This window comes from Nycticebus coucang, chromosome 5 (assembly GCF_027406575.1).
Source record: "Nycticebus coucang isolate mNycCou1 chromosome 5, mNycCou1.pri, whole genome shotgun sequence".
Taxonomy (NCBI): Eukaryota; Metazoa; Chordata; class Mammalia; order Primates; family Lorisidae; genus Nycticebus; species Nycticebus coucang.
In genome coordinates, this window is record NC_069784.1 from 59,023,399 (window position 1) to 59,036,373 (window position 12,975).

General features: G+C 41.9%; 1 protein-coding gene across 19 annotated transcripts in view; it reads left to right on the top strand.

The window, feature by feature from the left end:
• Positions 1 to 57: 57 nt before the first annotated feature.
• The window catches only part of UBAP2L (ubiquitin associated protein 2 like), a 51,627-nt gene continuing 38,709 nt past the window's right edge, over positions 58 to 12,975 (top strand). For 11 of the 19 annotated variants that reach the window (XM_053592445.1, XM_053592451.1, XM_053592446.1 and 8 more), the window contains exons 1-4: positions 126 to 184; positions 4,502 to 4,631; positions 7,369 to 7,446; positions 8,435 to 8,545. In XM_053592445.1, the coding sequence (XP_053448420.1) occupies positions 4,542 to 4,631; positions 7,369 to 7,446; positions 8,435 to 8,545 (279 nt within the window). In that variant the 5' untranslated portion in view covers positions 126 to 184; positions 4,502 to 4,541. Of the gene's footprint in view, positions 250 to 289; positions 592 to 4,498; positions 4,632 to 7,368; positions 7,447 to 8,434; positions 8,546 to 12,975 lie in introns of those variants that run through there. The other 8 variants (XM_053592455.1, XM_053592450.1, XM_053592459.1 and 5 more) reach the window with 4 other exon arrangements.

Consider the following 12,975-nt stretch of genomic DNA (forward strand, 5'->3'; position numbering starts at 1 on the left):
GCGCACGCTTGCGTGCGCGTCCCTTTCAAGTCACGTACCGGGGCGACGCAGGAAGGTAAGGGGGAGGGGGAAGGCGCGAGAGCGAGCGCTAGAGGGAAAAAGAGGGAGGGGGTGGGGAGGAGGGAATCTTGTATCACGTGACAGGGGCGGCGCGGCCCGGGGTGTCAGTGTGGAGGAGACTGAGGTAAAGTTGGGAGCGCAGCGGCGTTGGCGGTGGCGGCGGCGGCAGCGGCAGCGCGGCGGGGCCGGGTATTGTCCGCGGCCCCTTTAAATCCGCGATCCCCCTTTTACCCTCCCTCCCTTTCCCGGCTCCCGCCGCGTCCCCTCCCTCAGTAGGCCCCTCAGCTCCGCGTTCCCCTGCTGTACACCCCCTCCTAGTTATGCGAGCCTTGGCGCCCCACTTCGAGTTGGTCGCCCCAGGTTTTGTTTATGGCTGAGTTCGCGGCCTAGTGGGCCGCGCCTGAGCCGGGGCCTCGATTTGGGAGCGTGGCCGGGGCGGGGCTTGGGGCGGCCTTTGGGGGGGGCATGCGGCTGGAGCCTACGGGAGAGAGCGAGCGAGCGCGAGCGAGCGCGGCCTGGGCTCTGCCCGAGGTAGGGTCTCTCCACCCCGACCACTGCGGGTGGGCAGGGAGAGGGCCGCACTCCTTTCCAGCTCTGTGCGGGCCGCCTCCGATCCGGATCCGGCCTGGTTTGGTGTGGCGGGAGGAGGGCGGGTGGCAGGGTGGAGCTGCCCCAAACTGCCCATGTGGCCCCCAGTTTGGAGTGTGGAGGATTAATTTGTTTCTGTTTCGGGTGGGAGGTAGTAAGGCGGTGGGCCCCGTGGGCTCCCGCTGTGGCGCGGAGGGGGTAAGCCTCCCATCCTCCACTCGTGGGCTTGCGTCCCCTCTCCGTACCCAGCCTCTTTTGTCAGCTTCTCTTATTACCCTTCCTTCTGTCTCACCAACCCTGCTCTTCAGATGTGTTTTTGCTGTTGTCTTTAGCTTCCTGTTGTTTATATTGTAGTTTGGGTAGCCCCAAACAATTATGATGTTATTTGCGAAGCTGGGCATGGAGGCCCCCGTGAGGTGTATTACACTTATGGAACGTCACTAGAGCCTTGGGGTATTTGTTCACTCTTCTCATAATGGGATAGGAATTCCGAATGTCTTCAGACCCTTCTTCACTTTGTGGACAGCCCCTAAATTGGTTTTCAAACTGATGTCACAAACAGGAGACTGTTTCTTTTCCACCATTCTTGAAATGTAGCCACGTCTGGTGTACGATGTAGTAAAAAAAAAAAAAAAAGCACCCCAATAACAGACGTTTTTGTTATTGTTAACGTTTTTGCTTTTGACTCTACCCAATTATTAAATGGAGAAATCTTTCTTTTTGTCTCCTCTTTTTATCCACCCTCCACCCCTTTCCTGCTCTGGGGATATCTGTTGTGACATGCTGGGAGGTAATGGGGGTCGGTGATAATCAGCCTTACTAGAAAATTAAAAACATTTGTGTATAGTTGATAAAACTGCTTTGAGATCCTACGCCGTTGTCCTTAAAGATGACGATCCCAATGACTGTTTACTTTGTGAATGGTAATTATTGCAGACAAATGAACTAGTGATGAAAGGCCTAAAAATGTACTGTTTAATTTTTGATTTTTAAAGCCCTTGCTTGCTAAGTGTGTCCTCATTGGGAAGTACTCTCACTAGAGACGCAGGGTGGTGTGAAAGAATGCAAGGGCCATTTCAACAAAGCATCTAGGGAAATTAATTGCTCTGTTAGAGGTAGCTTAATCCTTATCCAACCCAGTCCAGCTTCAGAATTTCTGAATTGTTTCTTAAATTAGATTGTAAGCTCCCTGAGGGCAGCAACTAAGTCATATTGCTTTTGTATTTCCTGAAGTATTGGACACATAGTAGATACTCAATAAATACTTGTTATTCATTTTTTTCAGTAAAATTTCTCTGGCTATTTTTTTAAGTAGCTGGTTTTCAAAAAATAGTCAAGTGCACTCTTGTGTTGAAACTTGTATTTATTCCTGCGCTATTTCCTTGGTCTCCAATATTTCTCACCCCACTTCTCTTAAATATTTTTATTTTCTAAGAAAGGAACAAGATTCCCACCTCCACTGTGATAACTCAGGGTGTGTGTCTCTGCTGCCAAAAGGCTACTAATTCTATGCCCTCAAGTGATCCATCCTAGATCACTTACTTTTGACCTGTTGCTCAGAGTTACTATGATCTAGGTGGTAAAATTTTATTGGTCACATTTTTTCAAAGCATTTGTAAGAGGCAAATGTTAATAGCAAGAGTGATCAGGAGGTTTTTTTTTTTTTTTTTTAACCTTTCCTGGTTAATTATGTGTCTTTCAAGGTAACTTTGATATATTTACATCTGACTGGCAGTGGGGTGTGCAGTTCACATTATAGTTAGTCTTGCAGTTTATTTCTGCAATATGATGCATCCTCATAAAATGACATGTGGAGTAGAAAGCAGTCAGTATTTTAAGTTACAGGGGTGGGTTGGATTGGCTACTCCATGTTAAAGTCTTCATCTTAGATCAATTTAAAAACTTACTACTTTTCTTCTAGTTATAACTTGATTTTTTTTTCTCTTGATGATATTGATCTGGGGTAGTTGTTTTTTTTTTTATAAATTAAATGTTGAAACTTGGCTATAGGGCCAGCCTGGGAAAATGGACTACTGTGTAGCAAATAATTATGTACTAGCTTGAAATATTTACAGGCCTATATGTACACATGTATGTGTGGGGAAGAGGTAATGGTTAAAAATTACTTTCTGAAGTTGCCTTAAAAAAAATCTTGGTGATAGAGAATTTATATAACCTTAAGAAATCTTTCTGGGTGATGGAGAATATACAACTCTTGATTAATGACCACATCACAAAACAAAGACTTATACAACACTTGGTGAAGAATCTATCCACAGGGAAGTCAGCTTTGTCTGAGGTCGTGAAACAAGTGAAGTGAAATTCACTTCCCTAATAATTAATCCTGGCGTATCTCTTTACACGCCTCTCCTATCTCTCCCTTAAATCCAGCAATATCTTTTGGGCAGTCTAGAATTTACCCTGTATAAAATTTCATTAACAATAATTAATAATACGCAGGAGGTATGAACTTTTCCTCCTTGGAAGGGAATAAAACAATGCAAAGTAACCTCTTATTTTGAGCACTCCATCATATGGTTAATGTCTTCTTTGTTTACTAAATGCAGTAGCTGAGATTGAAGCTGAAATGAACGAAGGGAACTTGAATTCAATAGAATCCTTGCTTATTAGAAGTCTTACAGCAAAAACTATGGTCTGGTTTTGGGAAAGCCCTGTGTGTTCTGTGTCTTTTTAAAGACTCAACTAAATCTTCTTGCCAGCTTTAATGCCTCAAGTTTATTTGATAAAACTTTGTGCTAGATGCTTTTGGTTTGAGACAAATTGGGATTCCCTGTATATTAAGGTGAGTAGTGGAGGGTGATTGTAATTCTGGTTCTTGAAAATGTGGATTTAGGAGACCAAGAGAGCAGCTATAAAAGTATCGTTTTGGAATTGTTCTTCAGGGAACTAATATTCTGGACAAAGTCACTGGGGCTAGTATGTCCCCTGTTGAAGCCTGTGGAATTAAAAAAAAACTTGTGCAGAGAGATGAAACTTGAGGCTAGGCTTGAACTTTTCCAAGCAGTGGAGGTTGCATGCAATTTATATAAAATGGTTGTAAGGCTGTTTTTTGTTTTTTTAATTTTAATTTTTTTATTTTTGTAGATTGAATATAGGATTTTATTTTTTGAATATAATATTTTAAAGTATTTCTTTGGAGTATAGACTAATCTTCCTGGAATACTTGTTTACAGGCTTTGCTGATTATCTTTCCTTCTGTCAAAAATACTTCAGATACTTTCACTAACATACACTTTGATTATCATTGTCTTGCTCGTGATTAAGATAGATAAATGTTCTAAAGACTGCTTATAGGGGGCTAGTAACTAACCTGCAGTAATTTCTTTTTTCTTTTCTTTTTTTGAGACAGAGTGTCACTTTGTTGCCCTTGGTGGAGTGCCATGGCATCGTAGCTCACAGCAACCTCAAACTATTGGGCTCAAGCAATTCTCTTGCTTTAGCCTCCCGAATAGCTGGGACTATAGGCAGATGCCCGCTGCAAGGCCCCGCTATGTTCTTGCTCAGGCTGGTCTCAACCAGTGAGCTCAGGCAATCTACTCACCTGGGCCTCCCAGAATGCTAGGATTACAGGTGTGAGCCTCCGTGCCTGGCCTGCAATAATTTCTTTTAGAAGTATTATCATTTTTTAAATTCATATTTTTTTGTCATACAAAAATGGATTAACAGCCATAGTTACTTGAGGAAGGTATCCAACCAATTATGTTGCAGAAATAGGTGAATCTTTTTGGTTTCTTTGAAGAAGTGAAAGTGGTGGTGAAGGTACTGGTAAAAGAGATGTTAAAAACAGATTCTGCCCACGTTTAACCCTGAATTTTTTTTTTTAATTTTTCAGTATTCTACCTTGTAAATACTGTTATTTGTATATACTGTAAATGATGACATCGGTGGGCACTAACCGAGCCCGGGGAAACTGGGAACAACCTCAGAACCAAAACCAGACACAGCACAAGCAGCGGCCACAGGTAAAGAACCTGAGGGATGTGGATCCATGTAGCTGGTGGATAACTGGTTTCCATGCAGCTCATTCAGTGCTTTGGATTGTTGGTTTAGGTTCTTTATTCCTGTTGTCTAGTTCACGGCTCTTTTTAACTTAGGGCCTTATAACTGTTCTGAGATGCTCTAATGCAAAATACTTTTTTATTGTTGAATACTGCATTATGAAGCTTAATACTTTATTATGGGTCTTGTGCTTTGTATCTTTAAGGTGCCATTTCTGTTCTTTTCATCTGAGCAGTTTTACAATGCATTTCTTATTTACTAGACCTTTTACTTTGACATTTCCAGCCAACCTTTGTCTTGATGGCCTTTCCCTTTCCAGATTTTATCTTTTGTTCTTTTTCCTGACATGTTTTTTATCTTCCTCTCTGGTCTCATTGAGGCCTTAACCTGATTTTTCCTTTTCCCCTGAGGAGTTGGCATTTTCACTGTGTTTCTTCAAAATTAGATACTTCAGAGTTTTGCTCAGTTTAAAATTTTAAGGAGTAAATTAACTTGGGTATTAAGTTTGGTTATGATGTGATCTGTTTCCAATAATCAGTTTGGTATTGGTTGGTACCCAGTGTAGAGTGAATTGATGTATGACTATGGTTTGATAAATTGAATTGTAAGACTAAAACTTTTCCTTTATACATTTTTCTTTCACTTTTATTTCCAAATGAATGTCTAGCAGAATATTAGTACTTAATTGGGCTAGTAAAATTCCTCCAATCTTGCTGATATACGCTAGATACTTAGAAGATAGGATATTTATGGTCATACTAAATCTGTGGTATTCTCAGCTCTACGAGTAAGAGGGTGACATTGGTAATTGCAGAAATAGGAACAGTTTACACATGACTTTGTGAGTATATAAATGGGAATGAAGGACAGATGTTTCAAAGTGGTGTTGTAATTCTAAGATGAAAGTCCCTGTGGTTTTTTTTTTTTTTTTTTTTTTTTGTAGAGACAGAGTTTCACTTTATGGCTCTAGGTAGAGTGCCATGGCATCACATAGCTCACAGCAACCTCCAACTCTTGGGCTTAAGCGATTCTCTTGCCTCAGCCTCCCAAGTAGCTGGGACTACAGGTGCCCGCCACAACACCCGGCTATGGTTTTTTTTTTTTTTTTTTTTAGACAGAATCTCAAGCTGCCACCCTGGGTAGAGTGCCGTGGCATCACAGCAACCTTCAACTTTTGGACTTAAGCGATTCTCTTGCCTCAGCCTCCCAAGTAGCTGGGACTACAGGTGCCCGCCACAACACCCAGCTATTTTTTGTTGTAGTTGTTGATGTTTATCTGGCCCAGGCTGGGCTTGAACCTGCCAGCTTCGGTGTATGTGGCTGGTGCTGTAATCACTGTGCTACAGGCGCCGAGCCAAAAGTCCCTGTTTTTTAGGATAAAAGTCTGACTTGATCGCCCCACCCTCAAACTGTTGGGCTCAAAAGATCCTCTTGCTTCAGTCTTCCTAGTGATTTTTTTCTATTTTTACTAGAGACGGAGTCTAACTGTTGCTCAGGTTGTTCTCAAATTCCTGAGTTTAATCAATCTACTCTCCTACCCCTAACCTCTCATAGTTGAAGGGACTTTTGAGCGTGAGACACCATGCCTGAAAGTCCCTTCCACTATGAACATTAGTATAGGATTTCCTGCTTTTTTTGAAGTATAGAGTGAAATAGTAACAGCTTCATTCTAGTTTTTGCCTTTATTTAATTACTTATTTATTATTGATTTAAACATCTTAAATGGGCTTGATGCCTGTAGCACAGTGGTTACGGCATTGGCCATATACACTGAGGCTGGCAGGTTTGAATCTGGCCCTGGCTGGCTAAATAACAATGACAATTGCAATAAAAAAATAGCTGGGGGGGGGGGCGTTGTGGCGGGTGCCTGTAGTCCCAGCTACTTGGGAGGCTGAGGCAAGAGAATTATTTTAAGGCCAAGAGTTTAAGGTTGCTGTTAGCTGTGACGTTACAGCACTCTACAGAGGGCAACATGGTGAGACTCGGTCTCAAAATAAACAAACACCTAAAATGGTGCTTTAGTGCTTGGTATTTTTTTTTTCCCCCCTTTTTTGAGGCAAGGTCTTGCTCTGCTGCCCATCCTAGACTGCTATGTTGACAGCAACCTGGCTTCAAGCAATCCTCCTGCCTCAACCTACCAAGTAGCTGGGACTACAGGCACGTGCCACCATGCCTGGCCAATTTTTTCTATTTGATGGGGTCTTGCTCTTGCTTAGGCTGGTCTCAAACTCCTGAGCTCAAGTAATCCTCCCACATCAGCCTCCCAAAGTGCTGGGATTATAAGCATGAACCACCACACCCGGCCACTTGGTCTTTTTTTTTTTGTGAGACAGAGTCTCATGTCACCCTCGGTAGAGTACTGTGGCGTCACAGCTCACAGCAACCTCCAACTCTTGGGCTTAAGCGATTCTCTTGCCTCAGCCTCCCAAGTAGCTGGGACTACAGGCGCCCGCCACAACTCTTGGCTATTTTTTTTTTCTTGCACTTGTTGTTTAGCTGTCCTGGGCCAGGTTCGAACCCGCTAGCCTGGGTGTTTTTGGTTGGCATTGTAACCACTGTGCTACAGGCATCTAGCCACACTTGGTCATTTTTAACAACAACAAAAAAGAAACTGGGGCAGTGGGGAGAGTGGAGATTGACAGCATAGGTCTCTCTTATTTCTCTACACTGTTGCCTCCTGATGATGCTTTTAATTCCTAGGCCACTGCGGAACAAATTCGACTTGCACAGATGATTTCGGACCATAATGATGCTGACTTTGAGGAGAAGGTGAAACAAGTGAGTGTAGCACTGTTTCGTTGTATGCTGTGGTGAAAGATATCAGAATTAAAGCATAATTAAATAACACAGTTGCCCACCAGGATATTTTCTACTAACATTGTGAAAGAACTATGATCTGGAATATAATGGGTTAGGGCAATAAACAAATGCTTTTGCTGTCTGATTTATTATACCCCTTTGGATATAGGGGGTATATAACTTGTTCAAAGATATTTTAATTTTAACCTCTTTGAATGCTTTATTGATGCCATTTTATAGCAATGTTGAGTAGTTGTGCATCAAGAAAATGTGGAAATTCATGGTATGCTGAAATTGATGTGTTTCTGTTTGATGATTTATTGATTGCTTTGAAAATACTTTTGATCCCAGCCCTAAGCCAGAGGTGTTAATACTTTGCTTTTGAGGCTGGTCATGGTGGCTCACGCCTGTAATGTTAGCACTCTTGGAGGCTGAGGTGGGTGGATTGCCTGAGCGCACTGGTTTGAGACCAGCCTGAGCCACAGAGAGAACCCATCTTTAAAAATACCTGGGCGATGTGGCATTGTGGCAGGTGCCTGTATTCCCAGCTTCTCTGGAGGCTGAGGCAAGAGAATACCTTGAGCCCAAGAGTTTGAGGTTGCAGTGAGCTGTGACACCATAGCACCCTACAGAGGGCGACAAAGGGCGACTTTATCTCAAAAAAAAAAAAAAAAAAAAAAAATTTTTTTTTTTTTTTTTGCTTTTGGAAATAGAATACCAAAATTCTATATATGCTGTTTTTTTGGGAGGGGTGGGTTTCAGTAAAAACCGGAAAACCTTCTAGAAAATTGTGCATGTTATTTATTTTTATTTTAATTTTTTGCTGTAGTATGAGAATGTACATATTTTGTTTTTTCAACCTGATTCTTTCAAACTCAGCTGGTATCTTTTTCCTTCACTTAGTTTCCTTTCATTGGGAGTATAAGATTAAGCTTGTTCGTGATGGTTGCTGATTTTTCTTTTTCAGTTGATTGATATTACAGGCAAGAACCAGGATGAATGTGTGATTGCTTTGCATGACTGCAATGGAGATGTCAACAGAGCCATCAATGTTCTGCTGGAAGGAAACCCAGATACGGTAGAGTGCTAATAAAGTGTTCTAGAACGTGGGTCCTGGGTTGGGAGGCTAGTAATGTTCTAAAAATAGCAAGTGGAATAACTCCCCTTAAAGCAGGGTACCTTATTCTCCAAGTAGCATAGGGAACTTTCTTGGAGATTTTTGCTTTAGTTTGCAAATACTTAAAATTTGTGCATACTATATTCTCTTCATGTGGCTAATGGTTATAGGAGAAGACAAGTGAAAGTCTCTTCTAATTGGCCTGGGATAAATTATTTATTCATTCCAGGCTAGGGACTGTTTTCAAGGGTTGGGTTAGACCAGTGGTTCTCCACCTTCCTAATGCTACAGCCCTTTAATACATTTCCCTATGGGTCTCAACCCAGGTTGAGAGCCCACAGGGCTAGACTGACTTTGAGTTGCTATATAATAGCCTTGGTTACTAATAGTGGAAGATTTCTGCTCACTGTTTTTATTGTTGTTGAACAGAGGCACAATTTATTCTAAAATTCTGAATTCAGGACATTCCTATCAATGTAAGCTTTATATTACACAATATTATTCACTGTGTGAACTTATTTCTCTTGAGATAACAGAGAAATAAGCTTTATAGCCTGTTGATCATCCCTGGAGGTGGTAGGGGATATCTTGGAGGACCTCTTGCCCTGGAACTTTCAGACAAGTTGCTTTTTACCTCTTCTTCTTCCCACATAATGAGAATTCTGTTTCTATGCTTGTCTTTGTACCAAATTATAGTCGTCTTAAGAATAGGGACACTGCCTATTAACCTTTGGGTTATTCCTGCAGTACTTAGTAGAGAATTTTTTTATTTTTTTAAGAGCAGTGTATCATTTTGAAATCATTTTCTTTTACTTGGTGGTCTTTGGTTGGGATAGATATCAGAATTCATATCACATCAGCTAAATGCTAAAGATTTGTTAGTTTTCTTGGGACAAAGGGAAATAATAGTGGAATACTTTTTAAATCATTTAGATTTGTGGAATTTTTTTTCTTGAAAAGTAGTATTTGGTAAAATAAGATACTCTTTTCTGTTGCGTTAGAGAAACAAGTTTTATAGCCTGTTGACCATCCCTGGAGATGGTGGAGGATATATCTTGGAGGACCTTTTGCCCTGGAATTCAGACAATTGTTTGACTAGTTATAGTCTAGATTAAATTTTATATTACCATGTTTGAAAATTTGCTATCTTAATCAACGTAGAATGCTTTTGGTTCATTTCGAGTTTACTCTAGAATAATTGTCTCAGAATTTTTTTTAGGGGAAATAGTGGGGCTACTTATACTTTTTTTTTTTTTTTTGAGGAAGAGTCTCAAACTGTCACCCTATGCCATGGCATCATAGCTCACAGCAACTTCCAGCTCCTGGGCTTAGGTGATTCTCTTGCCTCAGCCTCCCGAGTAGCCGGATGCCCGCCACAACGCCTGGCTATTTTTTGTTGCAATTTGGCCCGGGCCAGGTTTGAACCCAACACCCTCGGTATCTGGGGCTGGCACCCTACCAATTGAGCCACAGGCGCTGCCCTCTTTTTATTTTTTATTTTTTATTTTTTGAGACGGCGTCTCAAGCTGTCGCCCTGGGTAGAAAGTTCTTGGGCTTAAGGGATTTCTCATGCCTCAGCCTCCCAAGTAGCTGGGACTACAGGCACCCGACACAGTGTCCGACATTTTTCGTTGTTGCAGCTGTCGTTGTTTAGCTGGCCTGGGTAGGTTTGAACTCGCCAGCCTCTGTGTATGTGGGTGGTGCCCTAACCACTATGGTGCCCTAACCACTTCAGCTATGGGTGCCGCCTGAACCAATTATCTTGCCTCAGCCTCCCAAGTAGCTGGGACTACAGGTGCCTGCCACAATGCCCAGCTAGTCTTTTGTTGTAGTTGTCGTTGTTTAGCAGGCCTGGGCTGGGCTCGAACCCACCAGCCCGGGTGTATGGGGCCAGTACCCTACCTACTGAGCTACGGGCGTTGCCTATTTAAATGTTTTTTGACATAGTTGTGACATTTTATTTTCCAACATTTTTTTTTCTCTCTCTTTTTTTTTTTTTTTGAGACAGGGTCTCACTCTGTTGCCTGGCATGAGGGCAGAATGGCATCTTTATAGCTCACTGCAACCTCAAAACTCCTGAACTCAAGTGATCTTTCTCCTGCCTCAGCCTCCCTAGTAGCATAGTCATAATATGCTATCATGTCTGGCTCATTGTTCTACTTATTGTAGAGATGGAGTCTTGCTGGGTTGCTGATGCTGGTCTCAAACTCCTGATCTCAAGTGATTGTTCCGCCTTGGCCTCCCAAAGTACTAGGATTATAGTCCTGAGACACCATGTCAGGCTTCTCCCAGCAGCTTCTGTCTAGTGCTGTAAATCTGACTTTCCACAATATGAGCCAGGAAAGCAAGTGGGAGAATGTAGGTTTTTGCTACAAATAAACCAGCTACTGGTGAAACCAGTGGATAGCAAACTCAGCTGCTAGGGATGCTGAAAGTAATTTTGGTGGATGAGATCATACCAGAAAACTTGAGTGTGCCTTTGGGAAGATCATAGTAATTCTTTTTTTCTTACATAACCTATCTAGTTCCAGCGGCTGATGTATACATAGGAGAAGGAGAAACGGGACAGATTTTTTTTGTTTTTTTGTTTTGTTTGAGACAGAGTCTCACTATGTTCCCCTGGGTAGAGTGCTGTGGTGTTACAGCTCACAGCAACCTCCAACTCCTGGGCTTAAGTGATTCTTTTGCCTCACCCTCCCAAGTAGCTGGGACTACAGGCGCCCACCACAAAGCCTGGCTATTTTTTTGTTGCAGTTGTCATTGTTTTAGCAGGCCCCAGCCAGGTTTGAACCTGCCAGCCTCAGTGAACATGGCCAGCTATGAGCGCCGCCAGGAGACAGCATTTTAAAACTTGCCTGGTTTTTGAGATACACTGGCATAAATTCTAAAAGCTGAGAGTTTTGAGTCTAGTGTCTATGGTGTTGCTGGTGCTCAGTTAGCTATGGGGTTGTTATAACTTAATGAATCGAAGCTACTGTGAGCACACAATGACCACCAACTGTAATGTGGAATAAGTTGGGATTGGAAAGATTGGCAGCAAGGAAATGCTGAGTCCTTGGGGTACTGAATCGTTAAAGAAAATTATTTTAGTAAACTATGATGGACTATTTAGAATGTAGATAAGATTATTGTTTTATTTATATTGAGTCTTCCTCTGTCAACCAGACTGGAGTACAGTGGTGTCATCATAAGTCAGTGCTCCTGATCCTTAAGTGATCCTCTTGCCTCAGCTTCCTGAGTAGCTAGGACCATAGGTGCATCATCATGGCCTGGTGGTTTTTAAATTTTTTGTTAGAGACGGGGTCTTACTCTTGGTCGCGTTGGTCTTGATCTCCTGAACTCAGTCAGTCCTCCTGCCTTGGTCTCTCAGAGTGTTAGGATTACAGGTGTGAGCCACTATACCCAGCTGTTTTTATTATAATTTTAAATTTAGTTTTTCTGAACCTAAAAACTATTGTAAGATTTATTATTTTAACATTTTAAACTATTATAACCAAAAGTGTAGTTTAGTGGTATTAAGTACATTCATGAGTGCAACTGTCACCACTCTTTCTAGAACTTGTTCATCATCCCAAACAAGAATTGTGTCCCCATTGAACATAATTCCTCATTCTTCCTTCCCCTTAGCTCTTAGTAACCTATGAATTTGCCTATTTTAAATAACTCACATAAGAGGAATCATGCAGTATTTTTTGTGTCTGACATATTTCACTTAGCATATTTTCAAGATTCATCCATATTATGGCCTGGGTCAGAATTTCATTCCTCTTTATTCCATCTTATGTGTGTACCACCTTTTGTTTATTCATTCTTCCATCTTGAACACTTGGAATTATCTGGAAGTTAGTTGTAGACATCATAATTTATACTCCAAATTCTTCAACATACTTGCTTAAAGGAATACACTCTTACATAATCATGATACTATTGTAAATCCTGAGAAAATAAATAATTTTATATTCTCTTAATACCCAGCCTATATATTTTTGTTTGTTTTTGAGACAGAGTTTTAGTTTGTCGCCCTCGGTAGAGTGCCTTGGCGTCACAGCTCACAGCAACCTCAAATGATCCTCTTGCCTCAGCCTTCCAAGTAGCTGGGACTACAGGTGCCTTCCACAATGCCCAGCTATTTTTTTTTTTTTTTTTTTTTTTGGCGGGGGCTGGGTTTGAACCTGCCACCTCTGGCATATGGGACCGGCGCCCTACTCCTTGAGCCACAGGCGCCGCCCTATGCCCAGCTATTTTTAAAGACAAGGTCTTGCTCTGGCTTAGGCTAGTTTTGAACCTGTGAGCTCAGGCAATCCATTCACCTGGACTGGGATTTCCAAGTGCTTGGATTATAGGCATGGACCACCGCACCCAACCTCCCAGCCTATATTCTTGAAAGTGAT